Genomic DNA, 16,443 nt, shown 5'->3' with positions numbered 1-16,443 from the left:
AATACAGTTGAAAATTGGACCACTTCCAGAAGCAGACTGATTTGCCGTGCCACACAAAGTGAAAATTTCTGTCTATAAAAAAAAAAAAATGGGAGGATGAATTGAATCCACAACTTTTAAATAAATATAAATTGAGAGTCAAATCTCACCATCTGTTCACGTTTGTGCTAATGGACCTATTGGTCGTCCATTTTACTAATTCGATGAATTATTATGATAACTATCTGTGTGTGATTCTTTATTTTTGGCTCATAAAAACTCCAACAACCAGGGCATAATAAAGCAGTAGAAATGTAATTAATCTGAAATGTGGTCACGCAACACGGGAACAAATTTTGGGGGGCTGTAATGAGAGTCTAGAACCGCACAGGGGCGCTGTGTCATTATTGAAAATTCCTGGTGGTGTCACACCGAAAGTCTTCCCCCGGTCCTCGCGGGGTGAGCCGAGCGTGAAAGATAAGTTCCTGCCGGTGAGCCGCTTCGTCATGGCGGCCAGAAAGCCTCGCTCGGTGGCCAACCCTTTGGAGTCCGCTATCACTTCACCTAGCGAGAGGATACTCAAAGAATGCCACAGTTTGTATGTCGACAGCGAAAACGGTAAATAATAACATATTAGCGCCGTGGCCGAGCGGGAGTTTTCCCGATAAATTTGCTCAATAAATAGAAACAGGTAGTCGGATTAGGATGGTATGTTAGATATTTTATTTTGGGAAAGAAAAAAAAAAAGCATTCAACGACAGAAGTTTCTAGTGTACTTATTATATGAAATTACAAAAAAAAAAAAAAACTATAGCCTGATATCTGCAACTGTGCCAGCATGTGACATTTGACATTGGATACCGGTCCTCTTCAGGGGCTCGCCTGTCAGTAACTGTATTTTTCATTTTTATTTTTTACTTCTATGGGAATTTTGTGCATAAAGACAAGTGTATTCAGCCATTTTGAAAGTATTGAATAAAAGAGATTTGAATATATAAATTCACTTGAAATGTAATAAATACAGATTAGTACAGTGTAATAAAGACGTCCACCAAGGCCTCGCAATCCAAATTTGGCTCGTACACATACACAAATCATTTTGGATGTACTTATGGCCTTAAAAAAATAATATGTAGTTGTAATTTTACTGTTGATCGGCTCGCATCCAATGGAGACGCTCACTTGTTGCTCCGCGTTCCCGATGCCGATTGAATATTTGAACGTTTATCTTCCAGGCCTGGTCAAGATTGCCAGCAGTTTAGGCGTGCGTCTGCTGCCCCCCAGGAAGAAAATTATCGTGATGATCATGGGGAACCACTCCGCAGGAAAGAGCTCCTTCATCAATTGGTAAGATTAAAGTTAAACCACGTGCATGAAAACTTGAAAGTCAAGCACGAAACGCAAAATAACCTCTCGTTTCATGCTCGACTTGTTTGCTATTAAAGAAGAAAATTAACCTCAGTTTTGTTTGGGTTAATTTTAAAACATAAATTTATGTTACTGACGGCCATCCAAAAGTGCAACACAATCGCAAAAACAAACAAAAAAACTTGACATTTAGAATGAAAATATACATAATTAAAATTGAACTTATATTCAATCACGATGCTTGCAAATCCTGCTAAATGCAACGCAGGCATAGTGTATCCGGTACCCAATGTGTTTATTTGCTGTCTTTTCAAGGTACGTCGAAGAGCACATCCAAAAAACGGGTGTCGCCATCGAGACGCAGGGCTTCACATTCATCACGAGCGGGCGGAAAAGAGAATCGTTGACGGTAAGACGTACGTGCAAACACTCGCGAGTACAAAGGAACGAAAGAAAGAACGCTTCCGGCTTGTTATTGTGAAGTGTGTACGTCTCGTGTGAAGGCCGATGAAGAGATCCATTCGATAATTGCTTGTATAGAAGCATTTCTTAATATTTCATCATGCCAATGAGTCTTTGTTAAACACACACACATGCAATTATAAGCAAAATGACATCAAATGTTTGCAATGGGACGCTTGTTCATGTGTGATTAATTGAGGCTGAAACAAAAGTTTGTCCTATAGGAAATCCACCTCAGAATCAGATTAGTAATATTTTTTGACAGTAACTGTCATGCAAGTGTAAAAATCACTTCAGTGATCCATCCATCCATCCATCCATCCATTTTCTACCGCTTTTCCGGCTCGGGAAGTAGCTTCAGCAGGGGATACCCAGACTTCCCTTTCCCTAGCCACTTCTTCCACCTCTTCCGGAGGGATCCCGTGGCGTTCCCAAGCTAGCCGAGACACATAGTCTCTCCAGCATGTCCTGGGTCGTCCCCGGGGTCTCTTTCCAGGTGGGACGTGCCCGGAACACCTCACCAGGTAGGCGTCCAGAAGGCGTCCGGATCAGATGCCCCAGCCACCTCATCTGGCACCTCTCGATGCGGAGGAGCAGCGGCTCGACACTGAGCCCCTCCCTGATGACCGAGCTTCTCACCCTATCTCTAGGGGAGAGCTCGGACACAATGCGGAGGAAACTCATTTCGGCCGCTTATATCTGGGATCTTGTTCTTTCGGTCACGACCCACAGCTCATGCCCATAAGTGAGGGCAGGAACATAGATCGACTGGTAAATTGAGAGCTTCGCCTTTCGACTTAGCTCCCTTTTCACCACAACGGGCCGATACAAAGTCCGCATCGCTGCAGACGCTGCACCGATCCGTCCATTCTTCCCTCACTCGTGAACAAGACCCCGAGATACTTGAACCCCTCCACTTGGGGCAGGATCTCATCCCCGACCCGGAGAGGACACGCCACCCTTTGGTCTCGGATTTGGAGGTGCTGATTCTCATCCATTCGCATCACTTCAGTGATATAAATCTTAAAAACAACAATTATAACTGTGGTAACAGCAAGTGAAGTCTGTGTTTTAATACTACATTGAATGTGAGTTTGAATATATATGATTCATTTTTTAACACCCCTTGTTGTGGTGGGGTTTTGTTTTTTGTTGCCAGAAAACCACCAAAAAAGTCATACAAAGCTCACTGAACTGAAGCTCTCTTGAGGTAGACTTCGGTCTTCTTGAGCATGACTTTTTATGACTTCTTATCTTTTGCATTTTGCAATATGCGCTGCAAAAAGCCCAAGAAAAATCTCAACACAAACACACCCCGCCACAATTAATTTTTTTCATACAATTGGAAATACTCAGTGGTCAAAGTTGCATCAATTATATACATTCTGTTTTTGCTGTCGAACTCCTAATTTACATAGCCACGATTTATACACATATCTTGTATTTATGATGATGTTCTTACCGAAATTGTTATTGAAATGTGTCCATTGCAGGATGAATAATGGCTTTTTCCATTCTGGTGAAGCGCAACCATGCTTACACAAATTGCCTTTTGTAATCTGTATGAATGAATGTATTTACGTTTCTGCACGCCACTGTTTGTACAAAAATGCTCATCGCTTATCAGTATTCAGGAGGCTCGCGACAAGACCACAAGAAAGGTTTCCATCACTGACGCCCGTCATTGTCAGAAAGGAGACAATTTGAGGTTGGCATAGAAATGAGAGCGACGCTATTCTCCTCGTTGCAAGGCAGTGTTACAAACCGCAAATCCTTTTTAAATTTTTAATAAGCTTTTTTTTTTCTGATTTACACATTTCCCCCGCGTACGTAAAAGGTGGCGATCACCACGGCGTGGCTGATTTAAACAGTTTGGTGTGCTTACAACAGGGGTGCTCAATGCGTCGATGGCGATCGACTGGTCGAGGGGGGGGGTTTCGGTCGATGACGATGTCGTGCCAAGTAAAAAAAAAAAAAAAGACATCAACCGTATTTTTTTCAACATTAACTTTAGCTCACCGCGCATGTGAAAACAACGACAGTACAATAAACACGCTGTCAGTGAGTTCCCCCCTACTTAAGAAATCTTAAACGTGAATATGGATGCTGCGGTAAAGAAGACAAAAACGTGTCACTTTCATACGGAATGGGAGGCGGACTTATTTTTCACGATGTCATTTTGAAATTTGTGAAATGCCGAGCGGCATTTTCGATCTGTTGATGGAAAATGCGACACCGACATTCCTCCGAAAAGCAAGCAGAGAATGAGAAAAGTGAACGGACTCAAATCCCGAACGTCACTTTTCGCGCAATAGAGTTCGACAGCGAAAGCCGCCGCCGAAACGTCGTTTTCGGAGTTCGTCGCATCATCGCTGATGACAAGAAGGCGGAAATTTTATCTTCAATGAAATCAACGTGAACTCGGATAGTTACAAAAAAAATGTTTCAAGTTAATAATGTTGTGTAATATTAGATCATGCGGTAATGCAAGGCACACAAACATACATTTACACACAAATAATCCTCAATATACTTTAAAATAAATGTGTTTTACATTTTTGTAGTGGGTAGATTTTTGTGACTTGGTCATTTTATTTCATCATTGGTCATTCTGAAAATAACAATATGGCGTATGGCGTTGAGTGATCATCAACATGAACTCGGATAGTTGCAAAAATGTTTGAAAGTTGAATATGTTGTGTAATATTGGCTCAGGTGGAACGGTGGCTCACCTGGTAAAGCGTTGGCCCCACAGTTCTGAGGACCCATGTTCGATCCAGGCGCCGCCTATGTGGAGTTTTCGTGATCTCCCCGTGCCTGTGTGGGTTTTCTCCGAGCACTGCGGTTTCCTCCCACATCCCAAAATCATGCAACATTAATTGGACTCTCTAAATTGCCCATAGGTGTGATTCTGAGTGCAGCTGTTTGTCTCGATGTGCCCTGCGATTGGCTGGCAACCAGTTCAGGGTGTGCCCCGCTTCCTACCCGTTGACAGCTGGGATAGGCTCCACCACTCCCTACCACCCTCGTGAGGATAAGCGGTGAAGAAAATGGATGGATGGATGGATTTTTGTAGTGGGTAGATCTTTGTGACTTGGCCATTCTATTTCATCATTGGTCATTCCAAAAATAAAATTAAATACATTGCGAGAGGCTGGATGCTTGAGAAGTAGATCTTGGGGTAAAAAAAAAAAAAAAAAAGGCTGGGCACCCTTATTCACACTTCGAGCTGTACAAACCGCGTCAGCAGGCACCTTCCTTTCGTGCACGTGTTCTCCTGCTGCGGTTTATAAGATGAAAACGAATAATTAGTTGCGCAAGCACTCACAGCGGAGAGGGCCGGCTGCTCAGAAAACTACTGAAGATCAATTCTCTCTCTCTCTCTCTCTCTCTCTCTCTCTCTCTCTCTCTCTCTCTCTCTCTCACACACTCTCTTTCTTTCTTTCACAGGGGAATGCAACGTTACATCTCTATCCCCATTTTCGACCGCTCCTTGAGTTCAGAGGTAAGCCTTTTATCGCGCTAATAAATGCAACTCCTACTGTAGATAATTGGTTAAATTGACAGACGTGACGGATTTTTACGAGTTGCGGTGATTATAGAATAGCGCCGATTAGCATCTAAATAAATCAAGGCGATTGTTCTCCGTGAGTCAGCGGCGGTCCAGAGGCCCCCCCCCCCCCCGGGGGAAGGGGGGGGGCGAGGCGATCGTGTCAGGGAGTGACGTGGTAGGGATGGGTAGAAGGAAGGCGGGGGGGGGGGGGGGGGTGATGTATGTCCGTGCGGTGGGATTGAAGGTTCACAGGGTGCTGGGAGTTGGGCGGAAGAAACGGGGCGAGCCGCTGAAAAATGTCAGGCAGGGCGACGGCGCCGCGGGTCGGAACTCGGCCGCGCCGGCGGATCCGCTCCGGAATACGAGCTCGCCTTTGACGTTACGCTCGGAAACGCGCTGTTACGCGCGCCCTGCGGAGCGACTGTGGATGACTCATCAGAAATGCAGCGGAGGTCCTCACGGGAGAAGCTGATGATTATTCTGTTTGGGAGATTCTTTTAAATCGTGAATTCGGGAGTTTGGTTTGGATCTTGTTGGACCTTGCCTTGTCCAAGAAGTTCTCTTCTCGGCGTTATTGCAACCATTGCACCCGGGATCTGCGGGCGAACTTCGTCACTTGCAAGCGCTCGAGAAAAGTAGAGGCCGTTGATCCTTTTTGGGTTTCTCCTATTATCCATTCGTCCATTTTCTTCACCGCTTATCCTCACGAGGGTGCCCGGAGGAAACCCACGCATGGGCGGGGAGGACACGCAAACTCCACACAGGCGGGTCCGGGATTGAACGCGGGTCCTCAGAACTGTGAGGCCAACGCTTAACCAGCTCACCCACCGTGCCGCCTGATATATTTTGTAATTTTTTTTTTTCGTTCATATTTTAGACACAGCTTGAATGATATTTCTTAGAGAGGCGCAATCGTCTCGCCGTGACGCATATCAGAGGAATATCGCAGGCAAAATACATCTTTTGCTTCCGGGGTAGCTGACGGATGTATTGATACAGGAGGCGTACTGACGTGATCAATATAAAGGAATGTGAATGTGCCACGGCAAGCGTCGCCGGTGTGTGTAGCGCAAGGATGCGATTTGTGTGGCTTTGCTCTGCTGTGTTCGTGTTTGTGGTTGGTAACGTCTCAACGGTGGTCCTGTTCTGGTGGGAGTCGAGAAATCTCGCAGCGCGTTGCCTCACAGTCGTTCTTCACTGGCTAGCTTTATGTCCCACGCCCTACGCTAAAGCTGCCAGTTGAAGAGCTGTTGTGTGTAACCATGACAACAGACTTCTCGACAGGGGGGGGGCTGAGCAAATTCATCAAAATGAAAATTGAAATTTTCGTGGCTCATTTTTGGCTCATTTTTATCCTCTGGAGTTATGTTTTCCATCAGAAGGCCGTTGTGACTGAAGCCATATGATTGTGTGAATGCCTCATCCAGTTATTAAACATGGACAATACATAGGTGGAAAAGTACTTTTGAGATCAGAAATTCATCCATTCGTCCATTTTCTTTTTGCCGCTTATCCTCACAAGGGTCGCGGGGAGTGCTGGAGCCTATCCCAGCTGTCAACGGGCAAGAGGCGGGGTACACCCTGAACTGGTTGTCAGCCAATCGCAGGGCACATTGAGACAAACAGCTGCACTCACAATCACACCTAGGGGCAATTTATCCATCCATCCATTTTCTTCACCACTTATCCTCACAAGAGTCACGACAGTGCTGGAGCCTATCTCAACTGTCAACGGGCAGGAGGCGGGGTACACCCTGAACTGGTTACCAGCCAACCGCAGGGCACATGGAGACAAACAGCCGCACTCACAATCACACCTAGGGGCAATTTATCCATCCATTTTCTTAGCCGCTTATCCTCACGAGGGTCGTGGGGAGTGCTGGAGCCTATCCCAGCTGTACACCCTGAACTGGTTTCCACCCAATCGCAGGACACATGGAGACAGACAACAATCGCACTCACAATCACACCTATGGGCAATTTAGCGTGTCCAATTATTGTTGCGTGATTTTGGGACGTGGGAGGAAACCGGAGTGGCCGCAGAAAACCCACACAGGCACGGGGAGAACATGCAAACTCCACACAGGCGGGTCCGGGATCGAACCCGGGACCTCAAATCTGTGAGGCCAACGTTTTTCCAGCTGACAGACCGTGCCGCCAGATCAAAAATCCAAAATTGTTTTCAGTCATCATCACTTTTATTTTAATAAGGTGATGTCTAACAAAAATGTGTGCAATATCTTAACGTTATTAAAAGTGATGATAATTTGCACTTTTGGTACTCCAGATTTGACCATGAATTATGATGAAATCGAACACATGAAGTCACGTGGCGAGGCAAATCTGGCCATCTGTGGTGTGTATCATCTATATAGTACTGTTTACATATTTTAAATTGCAGGCGTTATGGACTACCTGTCGGCGGAGATCTCCACCTCCAAGCAGAAGAAGTTCAGCCTCGTGACGTTTGTGGACACACCCGGCTTGGTGGACGGGGACATGGTTTACCCTTTTAACGTCAACAGCGCCATCACATGGATGGGTAAGTCCGCGCAGCGGCACGTCCTCACCGTGTCTTTAAGCCGACGCCGTTTGTTTGGCTCCCCCCGCAGGAGAACAGTCCGATCTCATATTTGTCTTCTTCGACCCGATGGGTCAGGCGCTGTGCAAGCGCACACTCAACATTGTGGAGAGACTGAGTGAGAAATGCGGGGACAAGCTTTTGTTCTACCTCAGCAAGGCCGATGAAGCTGGAAAGGAAACCGATCGGCAGGTATCGCGAACGTTCTCCCGTCTCCGTTTTCAGGGCAAATTATATACATACGATATTCTTTTGCAGAGAGTGATGATGCAGATCGTCCAGGAATTGTGCCGCCGCCCGGGTCTCAACAAATGTGGTTTTGAAATGCCCACGATATACATCCCGAACCCACAGAAGGTAAACTTCAATCTGTATTCTTCTCTACTGGTCTGTTTTCTAAAACCGGCAGTGAGGCTTCAGGGGCTGAAGAAGCAAGGCCGGGGCAGCCCCTGACCATTAGATATTCATACGTACATTTTTCTGAAATGCTGGTTTACAGTCGTGCCTTCCCAAAAGTTACTCTTTCTTCTCGCCAGTCTGTAGAATCTTCTCCAAAAAGTTTCGAGAATCATTCAAATGTCGCTGTGCTTTAGGGGTAATTATTTCTAGGCCGGCCTCTCCTTGAAAGGTTTCCCAGTGTTTTCCCATTTGTGGATCATGGCTCTCACTGTGGTTTTCTAGAGTCTTAAAGCTTTAGAAATGGCTTCAAAACCATTTCCAGACTCTTAGATGTCAATTACTTGATTTCTTGTCTGTTCTCGAATTTCTTTGGACCGTGGTATTTTGTTGCAGCTTATTGAGATCTTGAGTCTCGATTGAACAGACCTGGAGTTCATCAGGCTTGGGTGTGGTCAGTGAAAATAAACTTTCCCCAAAAAATGTATTATCCACAGTAAATTCCTGATATAACCAAGAGGGGTATTATTTCAACTTTACTTATTTTCGCATCCATCCATTTTCTCCGCCGCTTATCCTCACAAGGGTCGCAGGGAGTACTGGAGCCTATCCCAGCTGTCAACGGGCAGGAGGCGGGGTACACCCTAAAGCGGTTGCCAGCCAATCGCAAGGACACATGGAGACAAACAGCCGCACTCACAGTCACACCTCGGGGCAATTTAGAGTGTCCATTTAAGGCGGGTCCGGGATTGAACCCAGGACCTCAGAACTGTGAGCTGTTACCAGCTGCGCCAGTTCTTTTCCCTCCTTCAGAAATAAAATCATTTTAAAAAATGCATTTTCCATTGAGTTGGGTTAGGTTAGCGGGTTGTCTTTGATGACCCTAAACATTCAACTCTGGAAATTTTTCAAAAGAAATTACATTAAAAAAATAATTTGAGAGAGTGGGCAAATAGTTTTTGACAGTACTCTAGACCAATCGGTCACATAACCTGCATAATCGGGAATCTGTTAGTATTCTTTCATTCTGGACTGATTTTGTGTTTGGTGCTGGTTTAAATGTCAGATCCTGGTCTTGCTCAGTCTCATTGTTCAGTCGTCGTCGAGGTCAGACAACCATTGATAATCCCGGAACGTAAAATCTAGTTCCTGTCCACATGTGATGCCCGGAAGAAGATAATTCATATTTTGCCATAGGATCAGAGCGTAGCGGGTCGTCCAGTAGAGGTATTTGCTCCATGCTGATTTATAAGCACAGAGATCCACCGAACGTAGTCCATCTCAAGTCCGGACCACTCGTCTAATGACCGTGAAAATTGTACACGGCTCTCTGTGACTTTGCATATGCAAATGAACACCCCCCCCACCCCCCACCCCCCACCCCCAAGCCGGCGCTGTCATCGGCTTTCTTTGGCCTCCCTCAGCCAAGCCGCTGCGTGAACCAGATCGACGGAGTGTGTCGGACCATCGAAAAGACCATCGGCCAGGCCGTGCAGAGGACTTTAGACCAGTTGGAGAAAGACTGCGATTTAATTTGCGCCACCATCAGCAAGAGACTGCAACAGGACAGGTAAAACGACATCGTGAAAAACCGTTTGGGTCCAAGTTCCAATTTATATCGAATCCGCAGGTCCGATGCCACTTCCAGCCAAAATGCCCGTCTGAACTCGTTCGCGTGCGGCGCTCTGGGAGTCTTCCTCCCTCTCTTCTTCGTCCTCAGTTTCGTAGTGAGCGCCTTCTCGAAAGAGCAGCTGAGTGAGCTGGTGGGGGAGGGGCCTGCACAAACGCTGACCATCTGCACTGTGAGTCTTCGGCCTCTTATTCAACAGAAAATTTATCGGGTATGCCGACAAAATCGAATGACCTCAGTTGCGGGGTCACGTATCTTAAAGGGCCACTGTCATGAAATGCATGATTTTTAGCATGCTATTAATGAAAAAAAACGGCAGTCGGTATGGACCCATCCGTTTTTTTTTCCACCACAAAACATGATTTTTGACGTGTGTGGCTCTTTATAACTCCTGCCATGAAAATCCTCTCGAGGGATTTGTTTTGTTTCGAGAAGAAGCAGGAAGTACAGGGAACAGGGCACTTAAGCGGTGTCGTCTGTTTATAGGCGTTTTACCTGCTGGAAGGTAGCTCGTTGTTCCTTCATGTTAGCCAAAATGCCGGCTCGTTGCATTGCTGGATATTGACTGATCTGGCTCATCTACGCTGCCTAGAGTTGGATCGGACGGGGAGGTGGTTTGGCCGTGATCCGCATATCATCTAAATATGGCTCGAAACGATAGGGTAATATTGCCAATATGGCACTTCCCTCGATTGTGAGATGTTCTCTTCTTCGAAAAGAGCTTCTGTGTCCCATAGTAGGTGGGCAGACGAGCCGCCGCCGAAGCCGTGCTCGTACATACTGTCTGGGAGTCTGTTGTTAGTTAGAAGTGATCCGCATATCATCTAAATATGGCTCGAAACAATAGTGTAATATTGCCAATATGGCACTTCCCTCGATTGTGAGATGTTCTCTTCTTCGAAAAGAGCTTCCGTGTCCCATAGTAGGTGGGCGGACGAGCCGCCGCCGAAGCCGTGCTCGTACATACTGTCTGGGAGTCTGTTGTTAGTTAGAAGTGATCCGCATATCATCTAAATATGGCTCGAAACAATAGTGTAATATTGCCACAGTCACTTCACTCGATTGTGAGATGTTCTCTTCTTCGAAAAGAGCTTCCGTGTCCCATAGTAGGTGTGCGGACGAGCCGCCGCCGAAGCCGTGCTCGTACATACTGTCTGGGAGTCTGTTGTTAGTTAGAAGTGATCCGCATATCATCTAAATATGGCTCGAAACAATAGTGTAATATTGCCACAGTCACTTCACTCGATTGTGAGATGTTCTCTTCTTCGAAAAGAGCTTCCGTGTCCCATAGTAGGTGTGCGGACGAGCCGCCGCCGAAGCCGTGCTCGTACATACTGTCTGGGAGTCTGTTGTTAGTTAGAAGTGATCCGCATATCATCTAAATATGGCTCGAAACAATAGTGTAATATTGCCACAGTCACTTCACTCGATTGTGAGATGTTCTCTTCTTCGAAAAGAGCTTCCGTGTCCCATAGTAGGTGGGCGGACGAGCCGCCGCCGAAGCCGAATGAGACTTCGGCAACTTTGCGCACGGATGACGCGCTCTCCGCTCATATTTATTTTTTCGAATCGACATTGAAGTGAATAACGTTATATGTATTTTTCATTTCAATATCTACTTTAGAATGTTTATAGGGGTGACACTTGGGCTTGAAAAAATAAAATACAAATCTGACGAAACGAAGGCTACAATGCAGTTCAATTCAACCACAATAACCGACATCTTGTTCAATTCATACCACTCTGACATTGTCAATCAGGACTAAACTTGGGTTTTGCAAAGTCGCTCATTCAAATATTTGTCCCACTGTCTTTCCCTTCCCAAATCGCTTCACAGGGACTCGTCATGTACGTGTGGGATTGGATACCGGAAGACGGACAAGTTGTTTTTATCATATTTTTTGGAGCCTTTTGCTACTTCTTACTTTTCCTAGCCAAACATTTTTCCGGGTAAGTGTCACAAGCTCCATCATGAATAGAAATATATGTATTTTTTAAATGATATATGATTTCTTCTTAAACCAAAAACACATGATTAGCCACTAGTCGATATCATACTCTGAACATTATTTGTGTAGTAGTAAAGTCAACAAATCTATCCAAGTCCTCTTTTTTTTTTTTTGTTTAATCCCCACATCACGTATCGTAATAATTCTAAATCTGTCTCATCCTTGTAGTCAAACAAACAAAACTTTGACCAAGAAGGAGAAGAGGGCCATGAAAGAGTTCAGTGATTATATCCTGGATATCGTCAAAACCAAGAAGGTAAGAATCTTCCCATTTTTGGCTACTTGTTTTGTATATATTTATAAAAACACGTACACACCGTAATTTCCGGCCTATAAGCCGCAACTTTTTTTCCCACACACGCTTTCGACCCTGCGGCATATGCGGTGATGCGGCTAATTTGTGCATTTTTTCCGGCGGCTGCAAGGGGGCACCCAAGCAGAAAAGGTATGAGTACAACCAGTGGAATATATGTGCCGAGGAAGTGACTTTGACCGGTATGTTTTTTTTTTTTTAAACCGGCTCTGTTAGCACTGCACCAGCGTTAGCACTGTGCTAGCGTGTTGCTGCTGTGGTACTGCCATGTCTCAGTGATTTTTACCGGTATGCTTTTTTTTCCTTTAACCGGCTATGTTAGCGCTGCGCTAGCATTAGCGCTGTGCTAGCGTGTTACTGCTGTGTTATTGCCACCTCTCGGTGACTTTTACCGGTATGTTTTTTTTTTTTTTTTTTTTTAACCAGCCATTAGCACTGTGCTAGCGTGTTGCTGCTGTGTTAATGCCACATATCTGCTATTTTTTATCGGTATGTTTTTTTTGTTTGTTTTTTTTTTTTTTACCGGCCCTGTTAGCGCCACGTTACCACCGTGCTAGTGTGTTTCTCCTGTGTTACTGCCGCGTCTCAGTGATTTAGGTATGTTTTTTTTTTTAACTGGCTCTGTTTGCGCTGTGCTACTGTGCTGGTACCGAGTAGCTGCTGCGGCTGTGTTTTTTTTTTTTTTTTTTTTTTTTTTAACTGGTATGTTTTTTTTTTTAACCAGCCCTGTTCGAGCTACCGTGTTGTTGCTATGTTAAGATAAGCTAAGGTATTAAAACTCTTTCTGTGTACGGTCTTTCTTTGTAAATGTCTTGTTTCAATGTGGGCACTTGCGGCTTATACACAGATGCGGCTTATGTATGTACTAAGTGGTATTTCTTTTACAAATGTACTGGGTGAGGCTTATAATCAGGTGCGTTCTGTAGGCCGGAAATTACGTTGTGTGTGTATATATATATATATATATATATATATATATATATATACTCGTCTATTACTACATTGCTAATTCCTTTGAATTTCTGCTGATAATTTGTGAATTTAAGCCTTTTCATTCATCCCACAGGGTAAATTGTATGACTGGTACCTCCAGCAGTGTGCCGCAGAGTACGACCTCTGACCCCCCGGGTTCGACGATTGTACTTCATATATGTACGTACGTCGGGACAGCGTTGAAAGTTCAGATGTTCGGACAAAAGATAGTCTGTAATCTACGATGAAACACTGGGAAGTTTGTGAAGATACTGACAATCGTTCACCAAATAATGCAGCTAAGAGTGATGATTATTGTTTTCTAGCTATTAGAAAGTGCCTTTGTTCACTATAGCCAAGAGACTGTGATTGTAGTCATTTATTTCTTTTATTTCATAAATATAGCTGGTTCGCAAATTTAATTCTTAACTTATTACCGACTGCAAAAAAACAACGAAATCTGTGTTCTTAAACCTGACTGCACCGTCCCCATATTTTGTCTCTGGAAGATGCCACAATGTGCTATTTTAACACGTGTTTGTTTTTTTTTAAACCTTTATACGTATATTTAAAAACAAACAACAAAGCAAAGCAACGCCACCGTAGTTGGTTTTACCTCGATGATTGTATACAATACAGTGCAGTGAATAATAATACGCAGTTTTCATTGACACTCGGAGACTGGTTAAAAATGTTTTTGTGTGATTGTAGATTGCAGTGATGCATTTTCCTGAAACCTGTTTCATGAAAAATTATTTTCGTTACTTTGTTGAGGTCCGTGACGTGACAATACATTAGGAACAGCTCTCAGTGCGATGCAGTGTTGTTCTATACACAACTGCTACATTTTTAAATTAGTACTTCCGTATATTCTCATAATATAAAGGGTTGATTTTTTTGTCATATACCTGACAGGTAACCCGTTTTTTTTTTTTTTTTTTTTTTTTTAAATCGAGGCCTGTATTTGTATACATTTTTTGGCCATATTTTATTACATGTATTTTAATATTTTCCACAGATAAAGATGCTTGCTTAAAATATATGTATTTTAATATAATGTAAAATGTACTGTACAGTCCCGTTTATTATGCAGCGTGTTGAAAAGCACAACAATTCGTGTTCTGGATTTTGTTACGTTGTGCTGGTGTCCAAATGAGTTCAAAAAAAAATATTTGTAACATGTCAGACGCACACGTGAACTTTGTCACATCTGAAAATTCATGAAATGTTTCCAACTGACCTTTTTATTTTTTGTGTTTTGCTGATTAGCGAGTATTTGTGTGGCATTGCATAAGCAGCACGTGGAACAATGAAAGATTCAGCTTATTCATTCATTTCATTTATTTCAACATTATAAAAATCCCACCCTTGCTCCTTTTGTCGGAGGAACAATATACATATATTTTTTTGAACATTGTTTTACCCTGAAGCACTGTACATCACCGCTTTCTCTAATTTATGCCGACAGAACCACTAAATATATATATATATATATATGTGCAAGAAATTTCTTTCTTGAAGAAGTACAGGGTATCCATGGAGGCCACAAATCTCAGTTCCCTGAGTTAGTAATAAAAAATCCCGACGGATGAGACCGCAATTAGCAATTAGCATCATCATAATCATCACTCTGTATTGTGTTTGACAATACAGTACTTAAATCGAGCATACAAGCATGAATATGGAATCAAAGGGATCAAACTTTTTGTGCTATCTAGTAAGGCAGCCAATAGCAAGAGGTAAATTTTCATCTTTTGTTTCGTTCAAATCAGTCACGAGCCACGGTAACATTTGCACAACCAGCTCAGATCGGCACCGCTATTCGATCCAGCAATTGGATCTCAGTGGAGTACGCAGAAAACTTGAAATTTTATCATGCGCCATTATTACATTGGTGGGGAAAAAAAGGCATCCCAAATAGTAGTTCTATTTAGTTACAGTGCATTTGGGAATGTAGCTACAGTGAAGAAACTAAGTATTTGAACACCCTGCTATATTGCAAGTTCTCCCATATGGAAATCACGGAGGGGTCTGAAATGTCCACTGTGAGAGAGATCTAAAAAGAAAAATCCAGAAATCACAATGCAGGATTTTTTGTAACGATTTATTTGTGTGATACAGCTGCAAATAAGTACTTGAACACCTGTCCATCAGCTAGAATTCTGACCCTCAAAGACCTGTTAGTCCACCTTTTAAAGTCCACCTCCACTCCATGTATGATCCTGAATCAGATGCACCTGTGTGAGGTTGTTAGCTGCATGGAGACACTTGTCCACCCCATACAATCAGTAAGACTCAAACTTGTAACGTGGCCAAGACCAGAGAGCAGCTCCAAAGACGCCAGAGACAAAATTGCACAACTCCACACGGCTGGAAAGGGCTACGGAGAAATTGCCAAAAAGGTCCACTTGTTGGAGCAATCATTAGAAAATGGAAGAAGCGAAACATGACGATCAATCTCAAATCGGAGTGGAGCCCCGAGCCAGATATCACCTCGTGGGGTCTGAATGATCCTTAGAAAGCTGAGGAACCGGCCCAGGACTACACGACAGGACTTGGCCAATGACCTGAAAAAAAGAGCTGGGTCCACCGTTTCCGAGGTGACTGTTGGTAATACACTAAGACGTCATGGTTTGAAATCACGCACGGCACGGAAGGTTCCCCTGCTTAAACCAGCACGGGTCAAGGCCCGTCGAGTCAGGGGAGAAGGTTTTGTGGTCAGATGAGACCAAATTTGAACTTTTTGGTGATAATTCCACTAACCGTTTTTGGAGGAAGACGAATGATGAGCTCCATCCCAAGAACACCATCCCTACTGTGAAGCATGGGGGTGGTAGGGTCATGCTTTGGGGGTGTTTTCTGCACATGGGACAGGACGACCGCAGGAGAGGATGACCGCGGCCAAGTATTGTGTGATTTTGGGGAACAACCTCTTTCCCTCAGTCAGAGCATTGAAGATGGGTCGCGGCTGGGTCTTTTAAAATGACAATGACCCGAACCCGAAGAAGGAGTGGCTCCGTAAGAAGCGTATCAGGGTTCTGGCCCGGCCTAGCCAGTCTCCAGAGCTAAACCCAAGAGAAAATCGTTGGAGGGAGCAACAGCCCAGAAATCTGTCTGATCTAGAGAAGATCTGTGTGGAGGAGTGGTCCAAAATCCCCCCTGCAGTGTGAGCAAACCTGG

The 16,443-nt window shown here is 44.2% G+C and overlaps 1 protein-coding gene across 1 annotated transcript; it reads left to right on the top strand.

The window, feature by feature from the left end:
- The first annotated feature begins 467 nt into the window (after window positions 1-467).
- si:dkey-98f17.5 (uncharacterized protein LOC569123 homolog) lies at window positions 468-16,426 on the top strand. The gene is made up of 12 exons (XM_061818010.1): window positions 468-597; window positions 1,215-1,326; window positions 1,663-1,756; window positions 5,260-5,314; window positions 7,764-7,904; window positions 7,975-8,135; window positions 8,202-8,300; window positions 9,764-9,909; window positions 9,970-10,141; window positions 11,807-11,919; window positions 12,147-12,234; window positions 13,358-16,426. Exons 1-12 carry the CDS (start codon window positions 486-488, stop codon window positions 13,409-13,411), a joined length of 1,347 nt encoding a protein of 448 aa, XP_061673994.1. The 5' UTR covers window positions 468-485; the 3' UTR covers window positions 13,412-16,426.
- The last annotated feature ends 17 nt before the right edge of the window (window positions 16,427-16,443 follow it).

This window comes from Syngnathoides biaculeatus, chromosome 4 (assembly GCF_019802595.1).
Source record: "Syngnathoides biaculeatus isolate LvHL_M chromosome 4, ASM1980259v1, whole genome shotgun sequence".
Classification (NCBI taxonomy): domain Eukaryota; kingdom Metazoa; phylum Chordata; class Actinopteri; order Syngnathiformes; family Syngnathidae; genus Syngnathoides; species Syngnathoides biaculeatus.
The sequence above is the reverse complement of the archived record's forward strand: the minus strand, read 5'-3'. Positions and strand labels throughout refer to the sequence as shown.